Raw genomic sequence first — 16,512 nt, forward strand, 5'->3', positions numbered from 1 at the left:
ATATTCGGGTGGCAAAAGGAAGCAAGTGCACAAAATTGCATGAAAAGAAATTGGCAAAAGGAAGCAAGTTACAACCTCATGATATGATTTTCACTTGCTTTCCTTTGCCAAATCATTTATATTTACACACAATCTAAAATACTTTGGTAAAAGGGAGCAAGTAACGTCCTTATGATAATATGATTGTCACTTGCTTCCTTTTGCCAACTTTTTATGTTTGTTACAAATCTGTAATACTTTGACAAAAGGAAGCAAGTATAACATTCTCATGGTATGATCGTCACTTGCTTCCTTTTGCCAGATTTTTAATGTTTGCTAAAAATCTGAAAGACTTTGGCAAAAGGAAGCAAGTTACAACCTCATGATATGATTGTCACTTGCTTCCTTTTGTCAAATTATTCATATTTGCACACAATCTAAAATACTTCGGCAAAAGGAAGCAAGTGACATCCTTATGATATGATTGTCACTTGCTTCCTTTTGCCAATTTTTTTTATGTTTGCTACAAGTCTATAATACTTCGGCAAAAGGAAGCAAGTTGCATAATAATGAGTTTCTATGGGAATATCAAAATTCTTCGAATTGTTATAAATGCATCACCATTATGACTTGCACGAATACCGACATTTTTTCTCATCACAAATTTCCAAGTTGAAGGGCCTACCCAAAACATATTTTCTTCATTATTTTGTATCATTTGTACTCGATGTCACTTGCTTCCTTTTGCCAAAGTAGGGCAGCATGTGCCTCGCGTTCTTTTAGAGTCCTCTTCAAGATGTTACTGATTACATTTCCGTTTTGAAAAAGAGGGCATCCTTCAACCTTCATGTCCTGGCTTTGGCTAGGCCCTGCCACACTTCCTCGCCGAACGTTAAAGGTTAGGGGTATTGTTCAGGATTTAGACTACTGAGTATTGAATGTTCTCGGCTCGCCGAACGTTAAAGGTTAGGGGTATTGTTCAGGATTTAGACTATTGAATGTTCTCGGCTCGCCGAACGTTAAAGGTTAGGGGTGTTGTTCAGGATTTAGACTATTGAATGTTCTCGGCTCGCCGAACGTTAAAGGTTAGGGGTGTTGTTCAGGATTTAGACTATTGAATGTTCTCGGCTGCTTCTATCTAAAGTAGATGTGTAACTTCCGTACAATAATATTATTCTCAATCTGTCTTTCTCTCTCTCCATCATGCGCATATATATGTTTATATGCGTGTATGTATAGGTCCTATGTGTATAAATTATATGTATATGTGTGTATGTACGTATATAATGTATGATACATTGATTATGTTTATATGGGTGTATGTATAATACATATCATATGTTTATATGGGTGTATGTATATACATATATGTACGTGTGTATGCGTGCATGTGTGTTTGTATGAGAATGAGAATGAGATGGCTTTGAACGTAGTAAGAAATCAGGAAATAAGGCTCTAATTAACGAGGATTGTCAATGGAATGACAATTCAAGCAATGCTAAAACTTACTGGTAGCTAGAATCGTCACTATACGTGTTTTTCCCCAACCCCATGATGAAGTACGAAAAGAGAACGCTAGTTTCGATGATAAAAGAAATATGGAGTTGAATCGGAAGACCCTGCGATAGGAGAGGGTACATGCTACCGTCTTGTGTAAGCCCATCGTGATACCATGAATACCAATGGATCATCCCTTCCTTCTAAACGCTCACCTGTGTAGTTTGGATGATAGACCGACAGTGGAACTGTCTGTAACTTGATTTCAAACAGGTCCATCTTGTTGAAGAGTATGATGAGTGGCGTCCTGCGAAACCAGACGCAGTTACAGATGGACTTGAAAATTTCCTTACTCTCTGAGATTCGACTCTGGATGGAAACCATAATTCGATAGAGACGAAGAATGAAAGAAAAAGAAAAATGTAACCGAAAGCCAAACCAGTATGCATCGAACTGAAGGGGGCATAAATCCGTATAATCAGTTGAAATTCGGAACATGAGATAATGGTATATTTGTGCACAATACTGAGTGAATTTCGTTTTTACCATTCTTTAATGATGAGGATAAAGGTAACAATAACTGCAATAGCATATCTTATTTACCAACGTAGCATTTTTCAGTCTCGAAACTGTCCCACCAGGAAAAAAAAAAGATATTCCTTATCCTGATTGGCTGACCATTTACCTATATACCCATCGGCGCCCTGGAAGCCAGGATGTCGTTAGCCATTGCGCATCATTTCCATTTAAGATTGCGATATGAAGTGAAGATTAGCACACTTCGTAAAGACCCCCCCCCCCCCCCCATTCTACAGCTGGAACTGAGAGAGTGATTTGTTCATGCACTATGTAACGCGGAAGTGACATGCAAAATTTCCAATAGACCAAAGTTTAATTGACAACTACACCGAGTTTAAAAATCCATGTTGAGTAGTTATTTTCTCCAGGTAAATATTAAAGATTCGTCATTTAACCCAAAGTACTCTGTAATTTCTTCAGTCGAGACACTGTTCTTCCGTGGATTATACAAGAAGTGATAAGTCAACTTTGAAAGTTTTCTTCTTTAACACGGAGGTTCATAGTTCTGTAGTGAGGGACATCACTGGATAGACCTATACATCTTGTCCAAGGGCGTACGAACCGGGTAGAAGCCTTGCTGGAACTTGAACCCTTGCCATGATTTCTTATGCCAGAGTCTATAGCTTTATCTATTAGACTACAACATACGATCAAAGCAACATCAAACTAAGTACTTGAGCCACTGTGGCCTAATGGATAAGATTAGGGACATTCGATCGAAAGGTCCCTGGTTCGGTTCAGCAACCTGGCAGCAGCGGCTTTGCCCCCTAAAGGCGTTCCTCAGTGATTTGTCCCTCAAAGGGGACATAAAGCAATCGGTTTCGTGGCACTCTTATTCATATTAAGCACATTTTAGTGCTTCCTACACGTGGCCTCGCAAAACCCCCCTCGCGCGCACACACACACACACGCACACACACACACACACACACATGAACGTATCATGTTATTTTGCACTCTGACTGCATGATCAAGGGGCACTATGGAAAAGCTACAATAAAACATAAGTAATAGGCCTAGTAACTACCAGATGACTACCTTACGTTTCAGCCAAAGATAGGGACAGTTCTTCGTATAGGGATGTAGGATTCAGCCCGAAGCAAAGTCAAGCTATCAGAGATATTTCATCCATGTCATTGCCCTGCCGGAATGCTTGTTTCCCAGTATATACGTCAGATCCTTATGATACTCGGTATTATTTGAATAGATTTATGTTTGTATCAACAATAAGCTAGAGAGACAAGAAACCAGCTGCAATGAATGCAATGCCATCACGCGTGATTGCAATACGCTGATTCACAAAACGGATTTTGTTTCCTCTGTTCAACAAATTATGGTGAACTTCCAGGGATGGGAGCTCCCACGCTGAGGTAGCGTTCGCGGTATGGATTTATTCATCTCTCTTATGAGAATGATCGTGTATGGACGCCCACATTCAACACAGGGGCGTTTAATTTTGCAGGGGTCAAGGGTCAATGTATTCCCCCCCCCTTGTTGCGACCACTGCAATAATAATAATAATAATAATGATAATAACAATGATAATGATTATTATAATGATTATAATAATAATGATAATGATGATAATGATAATATTAACAATGATAATAATAATAATAATAATGAATAACACTTATATATCACTTAATACTGATGCTTCTAGGCTAATTCATGCGGAAAATGTTAAATCAAAAGACATCATTATGTACAAATTATAACAACACCAACAAAAATTAGAATTGGGATTGAGATTTTGTAAATAGATAAGTTTTACGCAATGATTAAAACTTATCTACACTTTCGGCATTTAGAATGTAAAGAAGGAGTTTGTTCCAAAGAGATGGAGTAATGAAAGGGGGGAAAAAAGCCCTATCACCATAATGGGCACAGATACGGAACCCGTGTGATAATTGCAGAGTGGAGGAAGAACGGAGAGAACGGGTTGAAGTGGAGGAGCGGAGAGAAATCAAGTCTTTGAGATAATATGAGGCAAGATTATTACATATCTTATAAACAATGAGAAGGATTCTAAAGGTGATACGGTAATGTATGGGGAGCCAGTGGAGGGATTTGAGAACTGGAGTAATGTGGTTAGATCTTTTTGAAAGGGTCACAAGCCTATAGCAGCTGTATTTTGAATTCTTTGTAGTGGTGCGATACTTGAAGCAGGGAAACCTACAAGAAGGGAATTACAGTAATCAAGATGAGAAGATACAAATGCATGAATGAGACGTTCAGTGGAAGACTGATCCAATGATCTGCGGATTTCACAAATTTTACAAATACTCCAAGCAGAACGACATGTGTTCTGATGTGTTGTTGAAAGTTAAAGTGCTTAGTTATAATAACTCCGAGATCTCTGACGGACTGAGAGATGGGGATAGTGCTATCTTCAAAAGAAAATTTTTGAGAGAACCACCCCGCCTGAACTGAGAATGGACATATAAATTCTGATTTAACACAATTCTATTTAAGGTAATTATCGCGGGACCATTGCTTAATGTCAAATCAAATTTCCATGTCATGTTTTTATACATAATTTGAACAATAAAGAAAATGAAATGACATGACATGACATGAAATGTCATCAACACAATTACTAAGTTTACAAAGTGCTCCGACTTGGGTATTTGGTTGTATGATTATGTAACTTTGAGTATCGTCAGCATATGACCTGTAGTATATCTTCATGAGAGTTGATTACCAAAGACAGAGGGGCTGTGTATAGAAGAAATAGTAAAGGAGACCCCTGGGGGACACCATGTCTGAGAGGGAACGACTGGGAAAAGGCGCCATTAAAGGTCCTGTTTACCTTTGGAAGCAGTGATTTTAGAAATGTTCAACATTTGATGCATATGTGTAGGTTTGTAGTGTCACAAAACATCCTACCATATAAAATTTTTGCTATAAAGCCTAAAATATAAGGAGATACTTTTCTCATTAAACCATAACTGTATGTATTTTACGGTTTAGTCGGGAAACATTTTTATTACAACTATTGTTCACATTTTGTGTATTTAACAATACCTAAAATCGATTAAATGGATTCAAATTTTTACAGTGGTTGTTTCTATCCCTAACTCACATTTCAGAACTATTTTAAATCACTAATGCTGGGTTTTTGTTTCTTCTGTAAAATGGTAAATTATGCCTTTAACAGTAACCATCTGCCATGTCTGGTGGCGGTCATGTGATAAGTAAGATGCAATCCATCTCAAGACTGTTCCCGCCGCAAGGGGAACCAAAAATTAGTCTCTACTCTATTGAGGAGCAATGCATGATTAATGGTGCAATATTTCGGGCGTTAAAAACTACATTTGGAACGAAATGGAAGTCAACGTCATATCATTTCAGCGGGGGAGGGGGAAGGGGTGTGCTGAAAATGCTTTGTATGTAACTCTTTCCTTAAAGCCACGCAACATGGATAGTGTTACACTGCTGGTTTGTATACGGACATGAATGAATATAATCATCATTCTGGTTGGTTTACAGTGACGGATCCAGGGGAAGTGCACCAGGCGCGCCCCTTCCATTTTTTAATATTTTTTTAAAGTTTAAAGCACAAGAAATAGAAAGAAAAATATGGAGGGGGCGTGCGCTAGTCATAAACAACCTTTGGTATAGTATAGGTTGTTTGGAAGTTTGCATGGTGATGTAAATGAGAGAGAGGTTTGCGGTAACACCAAGTGTTTGTAGAGCTTCAGAGTCATACCTTTGGCATCCAATGAAAACCCTCTCTTATCTTAGAACAGTTTTAATATGCAATGCACAGTCAATCGACCTAAAAAATCTTCAGTAAATTCATACATACATTACAAGAATAGAAGATAGTGCTTTTAAGTAACTTCGGAATTTACCTTTTTGAACCAGCAGAGGATGTAACATAATTGAATGGTTTACATGATGACCGAGGTACGTAACTTCCGGAATTGCAAACGGATCCACTTTGGGATTTTGTTTGTCTAATATTGACATCATGACGTACCTAATCGTGTAAAGGAGTGAACCGATATTTACATGAAGTAACCTCTGCAGTGTTACTACACATTGTAAGGTACCCATTAATACGAATGGAGGTACATCATGCATGAGCAAAAACGCCGAGCAGGACTTGGACCCGTAGGACCTCTTATTGACATTCAAAACCCTTATTTAGGGCACCCATATTCATTGGGTGAAAATACAATTAAATGAATTTCGTTGACGACGCCACTTCCAGAGAAAATAATCAGTAACATTTTCAGAGTGAGCACATAGTTTTCTCATCCAGAGATGGCGGCATCGAAATTTTGAAAATTCATATTTTTGTATGGATTGTCCGATTTTATTAAAATTGAACTAATGTATGAGATCTATTAATGTGTGTGCATTCACCAATTCCACACAAAGTGGGTTTCATTTCTTACGACAAAAGAAAAAAAGAAAAAAAGAAGCTTTCCACTTGATCTATGTTTTTGTTTTTATTTACCGTCTTGTTATCCTCTCGAATCTTCTGGTCGTACGCACTCAAAGCGATTGTAAACATTATCGCTGTGACGTCATCAAAACAGTGAATCCATTTCCTCCGCTCAGTCCGTTGACCGCCAACGTCGATCACTCTGTAGAATGAGTTTCCAAAACCAAGAGCAGAGAGAGATGAAAATAGATAAATTACGAGAGAGAGAAGGGGGGGGGGAGAAAGAGTTTATGGAACAAAACAATAAAAACGTCAAAATATTTTCGTTCCTCTGATGTAAACAAAGAAAGGTTAAATGATAATTTATAGAATGAATAAAGGGGAGGGGATTTGGTCTGTAATGGTAATGGGTGATGCGTGAGCTGATGAGCAGGTTAATGCTTTCCTGGCGGATATTTTAAGAAATGCGACTGTCGAAGATATCAAATTCACCTGCAAGTTCAAGCAAACGATTACCAGTCGAGATAACTGTAAATCATAGCGCTGAGCTTTAGGAGTGATAAGGGAGTGTATGCTCCTGCTTGAACCGCTATGCGAATTGTTCGCGATAGGGTTATTTTCTGTTTCTTTGTTTGTTTGTTTGTTTTCACCAATCTCTCGTTATTATCTAGCCACTTCTATTTCATATTATGATTGTCATGATGATATAATTCACTGTCAAGCCATAGCTGATTATGAGCTTTTCAAATATTCCGAATAAAACACATAACAACCCGAGAAAATACGCGTGTGCTTGTGTCTAACACGGGGAAGGAGAAGGGGGAAAGGGGGCTTTAGACCGTCCCGTACTTGACTAATAAAAAGAGATCTAATGAAGAACTTAATCAGGACAGATTTCAAGCTGGTATATACATTTCTCTCTCACACACATCACACACGATAGTAATATGCGGAGTCATGGTACATTGAATGACACCTTATCGTGTATGATAAGGGCACAACCTTTCGATGAATTGCCTGGTAGAGCCTTACCCTCCCCTTTCCCGTCCAGCCCTCCAATGTGCTGTGGTAACCTAGAGCTCAGAAAATAGTCATACTCTCGGAAAGTTCTTTAACACCTGCGAATACAATGGACTCATTCTGGCCCTATCATACGCCCGCAATATGAATTCAAGTACAGAAAAACCAAGAGCAAATCATAAAGGAAATGGATTTGGATTTTCTTAATATATTTTACACTTTGGGTATAAACATGAGGGAATATCAATCCACATAATTTTCCATTTTAACACTTTCTTACCATGCTGTTTGAGTAACTCAGGGACAATACTTGCATAAGCGCAGATATACGATGTAAAAAATGCTTGTTTTAAGGAGCCCTATTTCAGCAGACATATTCTCTTTAAAATTCAAGACGGAAGGGAAATCAGCTGAATTACAATAAAAGCGAGATACGCTTGAATCGTCCGTCTATTTATATCATATCATATATATTTTCATTAGTAATACTATATCAATCGTCAACTGCTGTTAGTCCTGAAAGCCATTGTTTCGGTTTTATCAAAGGGCCTAGTTCATGTACGTTTTGGTGATATTGGTATATATATATATATATATATATATATATATGGACTATTTTTTACTTACACAAACTTTCGAAACTTCAGGATGAACCTGGTGACCAGAATTCCCGTGGTTTTGAGTCGAGCTCGGATTATATCTTCATCGGATGGAATGTACCCTTCTTCCGCAAGACACGATATTTTGTTAAAAAAGCTACGAGAAGCAAAAAAAAAAATAATAATAGAGATAAATAAAATTATGTATTGAATCTGCATCGTACATGATATACTTATAATAGTATATGAATATGAGTGCACTCTTCTTATCAAGCCGGGAATCAAGACGCGATGATTGTGAGTAGGATGATAGTAATGATATTGTATAATCATCATAATACAAGATCACTGTAATGAGTTGTTACAAGCTGAGACGTTCAATTTAAAACCTATATAACAAAATCTCGATTCTCTGTACAATTAAGTCTTGGACAAAATTTTGTTAGAATAATCATTGCTTCGGGTAAGATCTCCACTCCTCGGGATGGGGGATTTCTGGGGATTACGATGCAAACGATCCTTGTTTAGCAGTCCCTCTTTCGACGATCACCTCAGATCGGATTACCATCAGATAATGAATAGATTTAACCTTTCTTTCTTTGTAAAACACATCTAACTGGAAGGACATATATAACTTTTGTCGTGGGGTCGAGAGTAATATAAAGGTCCTGTTTTACGTGTAACAGTCCGACAAGGCAGTGGTTTCCTTGGTGGTGATTGTTTTTTTTTTCCTGGTAAGTGATTCTTATTTTACATAAAATAACCACAATTTTTTGAGATTTCTCCTCCTTTTTTTGGGGGGGGGGGTGGGAGGGGCAGGATCGAGGCTTCAATTTCTTTTAATTTCATTTTTTTTTTTGCCGTTTGCCTGCAAACAATTCCAGAGAAATCTATTTTGATTCTGAAATTGTCTTTTCGTTACCCACTTAAACTATTTCTACATGAACTTATGGAAGAAGACACATTGTTTCCACAGCTTCCATCACTGATAATGATATTTGGAAAGACGATGAAGTGGAGCGGGGGCGATTTTCTGCTCAGGAAATATTTCGTACTTTGTATCTTTATATACTACATGGACACAAGGAGGGATTTTGGGATTTTCCTAGGTTGATGGGATATAAACCATCATCATCATCGAGGTCGTATCAAAGCAGTCAATTATGAAACCTACGACCCTGGGTGCATGGGGAACAAGCTCACTTTTGTTACTGTCTGCTTTGCAGAGGCGGGGCTCCCGCGCCTTGCGTAGGAGGTGATACTGTATTAATAGGCAAGAAGGCGACTGGCTGAAACTCATCAAGGCGACCCGATCAGGACAAGAAGGCGACATAGAAAGAAGATGACTTAATTGTCAAAATTCGCCTTGGGGCCTTACGTTGGACGAAAAGGCAAGAAGGCGAGATGGCAACATTTTTAAACTCGCCATTGAACCAAGGCACCCTCTCATTCAAAACAGAGGGCCAAGTCGCCTTTCGTCATAAGTAGTTGCCTTTCTAGCTGCACGTTTAGATCCTTTCGATCGGTCACAAAATCCAGTACCTGATGAGTTTCCTGGTTACAGTTGCTTATTCCGAAGATTTGTCAATCCGAAATTGAAAAAAAAAAGTTTCGTCATTCCAAAGGTGCGTTAATCCGAAAACGAAACAAGGTTCGTAATTTCGAAGGATCGTTACTATACCCTCCTTTCCATTTCCGCATTTAATCAAGAACCTTCGGAATAATGAATGTTATTTCATTTACGGATTAACAAAACTTCGGAATAACGAACGTCACCCGAGTTTCCCACCTTGCACAGACTTATAGCAAAGCAATCATGATGCTAGTGCAATGATATACTTACTATTCTGCCGAGTCGTTGAGCTGGTATTCACTCTTCCGCCGGTAACACTCCTGCAGCCCACGGTCGGCCCATAGGCGGGATATGGCTGCTGCGAGTTCACGCGTTATGTTGAGTTCACCGCTTTCTATCATTTGAGAGCATGCATAAAAGTACGCCACATCAACCTGGGGAAGGTAGAAAATTAAAGGAGATTTATATGAAAACAACGGTGCTGAAATAGATCATGATATCGTTGTTGATCATCACACAGTGGTAACAATGCCACAGTGATCATAGTAACTTCATAATAGGAAAGAATCATCATAATGATATGAGAGTGATACTACGTGTGACAACAGTAATAATCACGACGCTTATAATCATGACGAACCTTTAAGTCAAAGCTATTATTTTGAACAGTAAGACAACAATCAAATGTTTCACTTCTTTACTTCTCATAAACAGTACAATCAAAGTACATGTACCCCACTTTTTGATAACTAGATTAGGCTGACTGCTCCTCCACTTTTTACACATTGTACGTTTGTGCTATTGATTATCTGTTGGGGATAGAGGAAAATAAATACATTAAACTTAATAAACTTTGATTTGAACATAGTTTGTCACACCCAGGGTCTTCGTATTCTCCTCAGGTCGTTCAGTGCGTTCTGCGAGTTTAAAAGGATGGTATATAGTTTTGGTTGAGATGGGGATTCAGATTTTATATTTTTGTGAGATGATTAGAAACCACTATGTCAATGTATGTGAACTATTAAAAAGCATAATTCTAAGAGGAATTAAGATATCGAAATGTAAGCATTTTAATATTAGAAAGATATTAAAAGATATTCCAAAAACGTGGTCCTAGCAAAAGGTCGGACCCATCTTTTGTTAGAACCATTTGTTTTAATTTTTTTGGGGTGAAATTCTCAACCCTTTTAACATCGATTTTCTTCAAACAAACTTTTAATTCCTCTTATAATTGTATGCTCTTTGATATTTCATATAAGTGGTTTCTAATCAAGTTGAAACCTGCATCCCATCTCAACCAAATCTATACCATCCCTTTAATCCCTTCATAATGTCATGAACAGAAAATGACCAGGGCCCCATTTCATAAAGAGTTTATTTGATGACAACTCTTTGCTGGAATGACTATTGTCATGGTAACGACAAGAATACAGCTTCCTGATTGGCTGTTTGCTGTGGAAAGTTGTCATTCCAGCAAGAGTTGTCATCCTAACATCTTTTATGAAATGGGGCCCAGATATAGCAGTAGGGCAAACGGGTGGCGGGCTTGTCAGGTTATCAGAACAATATTCAGCTATCAAGTATCAAGTCAAGTCCCCCACCCCACCTTCCTTTCTTTATGGGCGAAGTTGATGTCCAGTTTGTCCATGGCATCGAGAATGGCATGGACGGATTCGATCACGTTCGAGTTGACGATGGCGCGGTACATGTGCCTCTCATCCGGCGTGAAACCTTGCTGATGAATCAGCCTGTATTTGATTTGATTTGATTTGATAATGGTTTATTGAAACAAACATGCAAAGTAGTAGCCTGAAGGCTAAATTATAATGCGTCACATTGAAAAACATATCAATATTACATCAAACAACATACATTGTATGAACATTTCAACAATGACAAATACCAATTACATTAATACAACAAATAAACAGCACCATATCAAAACGCTTAACATTTCATACCAATATTACACAAAACATATTACTTTTAAATGATAACCATAGTTATCAACGTACACGTAAGCACGCACACGCACACACACGCATACACACATACACCCACGTACACATGCACATCACATCTGCAAGTCTACAGATAAACCCATACTGTATACTGTACTCATTTCATGCAGCCATTCAACTCATGTATACACAGCCACAAATCAAACGAAAAAAATCCTGCTTATATTAAGATAATTTCATGTGGAATATCGATTTACAGATCGATCATTATCACCAGGTATCTTATGATCTGAAAAAAATCTACACAGCTTGAAAGCATATAGAATGCAATGCAGGCGGTACATGAAACGAAAGACAGGAGTAAAGTTCATGTGGGGTTGTCATGGACCTCTTATTTGCATACAATAACCGTGAGTTCTCCAGATGATTCAAGAAGTGAACGGAATCATTTCGCATTTCACGTATTCAATGCCATTTCAATTCACCACGGTGATCAAACATAACTTGCTTAAGCCTGAGGCGTCAGGCCTGAGAGTGTTAACGTAGATTAAGATAACAAATATATATAACAAGGAAGATCACTTTCAAGAGAACGCAAAAATTCACAAGAATTGAGGAACAAAAAAAAAAACATCTTGCATGAAGGGTCATACGCCCTTTAATGACAAGCATATTTCATCGACATCGTTGTACATTATCTACTTATCTGATATCATGTAACGAAAATTGAACCATGCTGGAAGTAGCTTATACAGAGACGAACAAGGAGGAGGAAACAGGAGGAGGTGGAGGAGAAGTGGTGCCCACATGACAAAAAGAGAGTATGATGAAAGTGGTCCTAAAATCGGGTTTTTTTAATCATCCCGACTGAATAAGAAATAAACATGTATACTCTGTTCACGGTAATTGCAGGTCAAACACGATACCGAAGTTCTTTCTCGGTTTGTTCATGAAAACAAAGTCTTGTTTTAAACATTTGGTATCTTTCAGAGGTACATTTCAATCGATTTAAGATTAGCTATTGATGTATATTTGTCTCCCTTGTATATACGTATTGTATACATCGGTTAATAATCAAATGCCAAAATATGTAACACTTGTAATATATAGGCGCCTATTCGCGAAAAGCATCAAATACCAGCCAGAAATTAGAAAAAAAAATCCAAACATATCAATCACGTCAGAGCGAATCATTGCTATGTTCTCCCATGGTCAGGAAATAATAATAAAATAATAATAATAATAATAACAATAATAATGATAATAATAATAATAATAATAATAATAATATTAATGATAACAATAATAATAATGATAATGATAATGATAATAACAATAATAATAATAATAATAATCATCATCATCATCATCATCATCATAATAATGAGAATAATAATAATAATAATGATAATAACAACAATAACAATGATAACTAGTTTTCATATAGCGCATTTCACGCTTGTTTAGCATCTCCCAATGCGCTTTACAGAAATTAAACCGGTCACTGGATACATTATTTCCAACTAGCGCTGACAGTGCTCATGTGCACTCTCCTCTCCCTGGGGAGGATTCCAACCAGTCGCCATTTTACAGGCACGATACCACATGCTGATCAACCAACATTAGCTTTCTCATCCTGCCAGGTACCCATTTATACTCCTGATGGTTGATTTACTCCAATTTGTCTGGCGGCAGAGTGATCGTTCAGTTTTGTCTAAACGCATCAAATTTGACAAACATGTATCACATTAAACTATTCTAAACAAATCTGGATATTGAACCCCCATAAGATTTGCCGAGGAAAGCCATAACCGTCATTTTTCAAAATTTTTCAAAAATACATTACTATACTTTGATGCATACATCTTACACAAATCATATCATTAGACTAGTAAGAAGCGGTCATTTTGGAAAATGCGGTAGCACTCCTGGTGGCAAATCCGATAGGCTCAATCACTTAGAATATATCAGTCTAAATATCAGTCAAATTTAGTGCTTTCATATAAAATTGAACAATAGTCTTGAATATTGCACTATGCCGCTGCTGTGTATATACTTGTATTAGGGGACCATTTAGAGTAAACAATAACAAGCGATATGAACAAATGGAACAATGATATGTTTCGTGCAATCGATGGATTTTTGTTTGTTTGTTTGTTTGTTTGTATTCTACACAATAATAAAACCTGAGCGTCTGATAATTGTGCGACGGCTGCGGGAATGCGATACGGGAAAGCAATACGTAATAGAATTAGGACCCTCACTGCACATAAACATGATGCGCGCAGATATCAGTGTATACATGCGGTGTGCATAGTCTGTGGCCTTTTTGTTGGTGACATTGCAACAAAAAGGCTAAAATGTCCTCCTCCACGCGAGTCATCGATTCTAGGCCTATACCTTCTTATGACTTTGTATCAAATGTATCATCATGCATTCCTTGCGTGCAAGTATGACCAACTGTGGCAAGCTTAAAGGAACTATGCAATGCAAATGTATGTTGATTCATGATATCCTATAAACGAATTATGAGGCAAAATGAATATCGAAATACGCGCTATACATTTCATGATAATTATTCTTCTACTACTTTCATATCATAAAAAAATCATAAAAATCATAAAATATATAGGACATATCTAGATGTTCTTTTGGCTAACTAAGTGATGATCAGGATATTATACAGCAATACAAGTCATTACACATTTGTACTGTATAGTTCCTTTAAACTTTTTGATATCTGCGCCGTGATACCTGAGGGGCCGTATTCAATAAACTTTAAAGTCAGGTTAATTAAGTCTGAGTGTTATGTTTCATTACAATTCTATTCCATAAGAACATGTTTATCTTTTATTACAAAATGGTCGAGCGACTTTTCTTTGCCAGACGACGACTAAAACAGACATGATTCCTGACGTTCTATGATGTCTGGAAAGACTAGCCGCGTCTCGCGCAGAGCCGGCAGCCGCTATGAATTCTTCATTATATTATGGCAATTTGAGTGTCACAGAGACAATAACACCGCAGGTAAAAACGATCATATTCAGCATAGACAGTATTCGTAAACATGTTGGAAACCAAGCAAGAAAGGCATCTCAAAGGCAAAACATACGAGAAGTAAATTTCTTGGCCAAGAAGAAGATGGCTCTCATCCTATAATACAAAAGAGTGCAAGAATCACGATGAAATTTTGAGATCGCTGCTCGACTCAGAGATGGCATGGAGGGCTATCGCCACGAAGATAAATGGTGCAAACCCGATGGCATGAAAATGAACGCTATTAGACATTTAAAAAAATAACATAACCTTGTAATTACAATAAAAACATACTCTTCAACGAAAAAAAAGAAAAGAAGCATTGGAGATAACAGGTGTGCCCGATCCTTTCTTTAGGATCAATATATTGGAGTACGCTACTTTTCTGTTCTTTTTTTATTATGTTCCATCCGCAGTGCCAGTGGTTAGCATAAGGCAAAACTTTCAGGCAATGTTACTGCTGACGCTGTGTAGTGAATAGTATACAGACGGACTGCTTTTTGGTGCTTTGCCGATATCATATGGAGTACCGGAGGGATTTCAACTCCATGCTACGAGCTTGCGCTAAGGGTCAAATAGCATGGAGTTGAGATCCCGAGGGGCAATAATTTCAACGCTGCCCCAAACAAAATCAGTCATTATCTGTTTTATATACAGAATAGAACTAAATGAAATCCTACTTGGTGCGGTCGCGATGGCGCTAGCTGGTTCACACATCAGGCGCTGTCAAAGATGTTTGCACTGCGATCACATCGGTCACGGTCATTAGAGTTCCGCCAATAAGAATCAAGGATTCACCAAATGAGATATTGTATAACGAAAATTTTTTTTTACGGTATATTTTATTGCAGTTAGATATTAGACGCCATGCATCACTTGGAGTGTTTCGATGCACTTTTATTATGACTGTTTTTTGGCACATTTGGAAGTCACACGTCATTAGAATTCAATATTAATTGGACTGATCTTGGATGATTCAGTCCAAATTTTATAGTGCATTCCATAGTGGCATCGCCAATACGCGATGCGAGAGCAACTTTAATGTTTGCTTCATACACGTCGGCATGTCGTAAGCTATGGTTTACACGCATTGTGTGAATAACCGTGATAATGTTTGTAAACATGTCCATAATTGATATGCGCTTAAATCATTATACTAGTAGTAGGTTACTACTAGAGTATTAAAGACAAACAGACGTACTAGGTGTGACAACAAAAAATCCAATTTTTGATCCTGTCATTGATAAGAGTAATTGCTGAATAGTGTACAATTTAATTGGACGTGAATTGAATATCAAAACCTGTATCAGTTTCTTGAAATCCATGATCTATTTCGAAATTAGGTTCCAGATTTTGGTCAAATATTAACCCTCTATACAAAACTTGAACTTTACACAGGAACAAATTAATGATGTGTATGTGAGTGTGAACTCACAATGGCCCTGAACAATGGCCATGGATACCACCTGTTCAGAGCTCTTCTCCAAGGCACATGAATACTTTGTACATTATTCATGATGGATTGCCCTGCGATGGGCACTGCTAGTCTGAATTCATGGCAAAGGGTGAATGCATGCACATGAAATAAGCAAGCACATGTTTCCATGTGCTTGCATACACCACATTTCAGAATGAATAAAGACTACCTGTGATAGTGGAATTCCTCATGAATAAATAACAGAGCATTATAATCCTGGCCATTGTTCAGGACCATTGTCTGGGTGTTGACCACACACTCCCATACACACCAACACCCTGTGCAATATATATATATATATATATATATATATATATATATATATTTTTTTTTTTTTTTTTTACAAAGGGTTGCAAACAGAGCGAAATCTGAAACCTACCTTCCAAATAAATCTT

General features: G+C 37.6%; 1 protein-coding gene across 1 annotated transcript in view; it reads right to left on the reverse strand.

Moving 5' to 3' along the window:
- Window positions 1-16,512, reverse strand: part of LOC139726738 (guanine nucleotide-binding protein G(o) subunit alpha-like) — a 58,766-nt gene that overhangs the window by 470 nt on the left and 41,784 nt on the right. Inside the window, exons 3-7 of the mRNA XM_071637732.1 lie at window positions 11,250-11,391; window positions 9,914-10,077; window positions 8,099-8,227; window positions 6,524-6,653; window positions 1,692-1,845 (exon numbers count right to left, since the gene is read on the reverse strand). Coding sequence (XP_071493833.1) covers window positions 1,692-1,845; window positions 6,524-6,653; window positions 8,099-8,227; window positions 9,914-10,077; window positions 11,250-11,391 — 719 coding nt within the window. The remainder of the gene's footprint in view (window positions 1-1,691; window positions 1,846-6,523; window positions 6,654-8,098; window positions 8,228-9,913; window positions 10,078-11,249; window positions 11,392-16,512) is intronic.

Source organism: Diadema antillarum, unplaced genomic scaffold (genome assembly GCF_040938485.1).
Source record: "Diadema antillarum isolate AM-2024a unplaced genomic scaffold, OU_Dant_1.0 seq00000097_RagTag, whole genome shotgun sequence".
NCBI classification, from domain to species: domain Eukaryota; kingdom Metazoa; phylum Echinodermata; class Echinoidea; order Diadematoida; family Diadematidae; genus Diadema; species Diadema antillarum.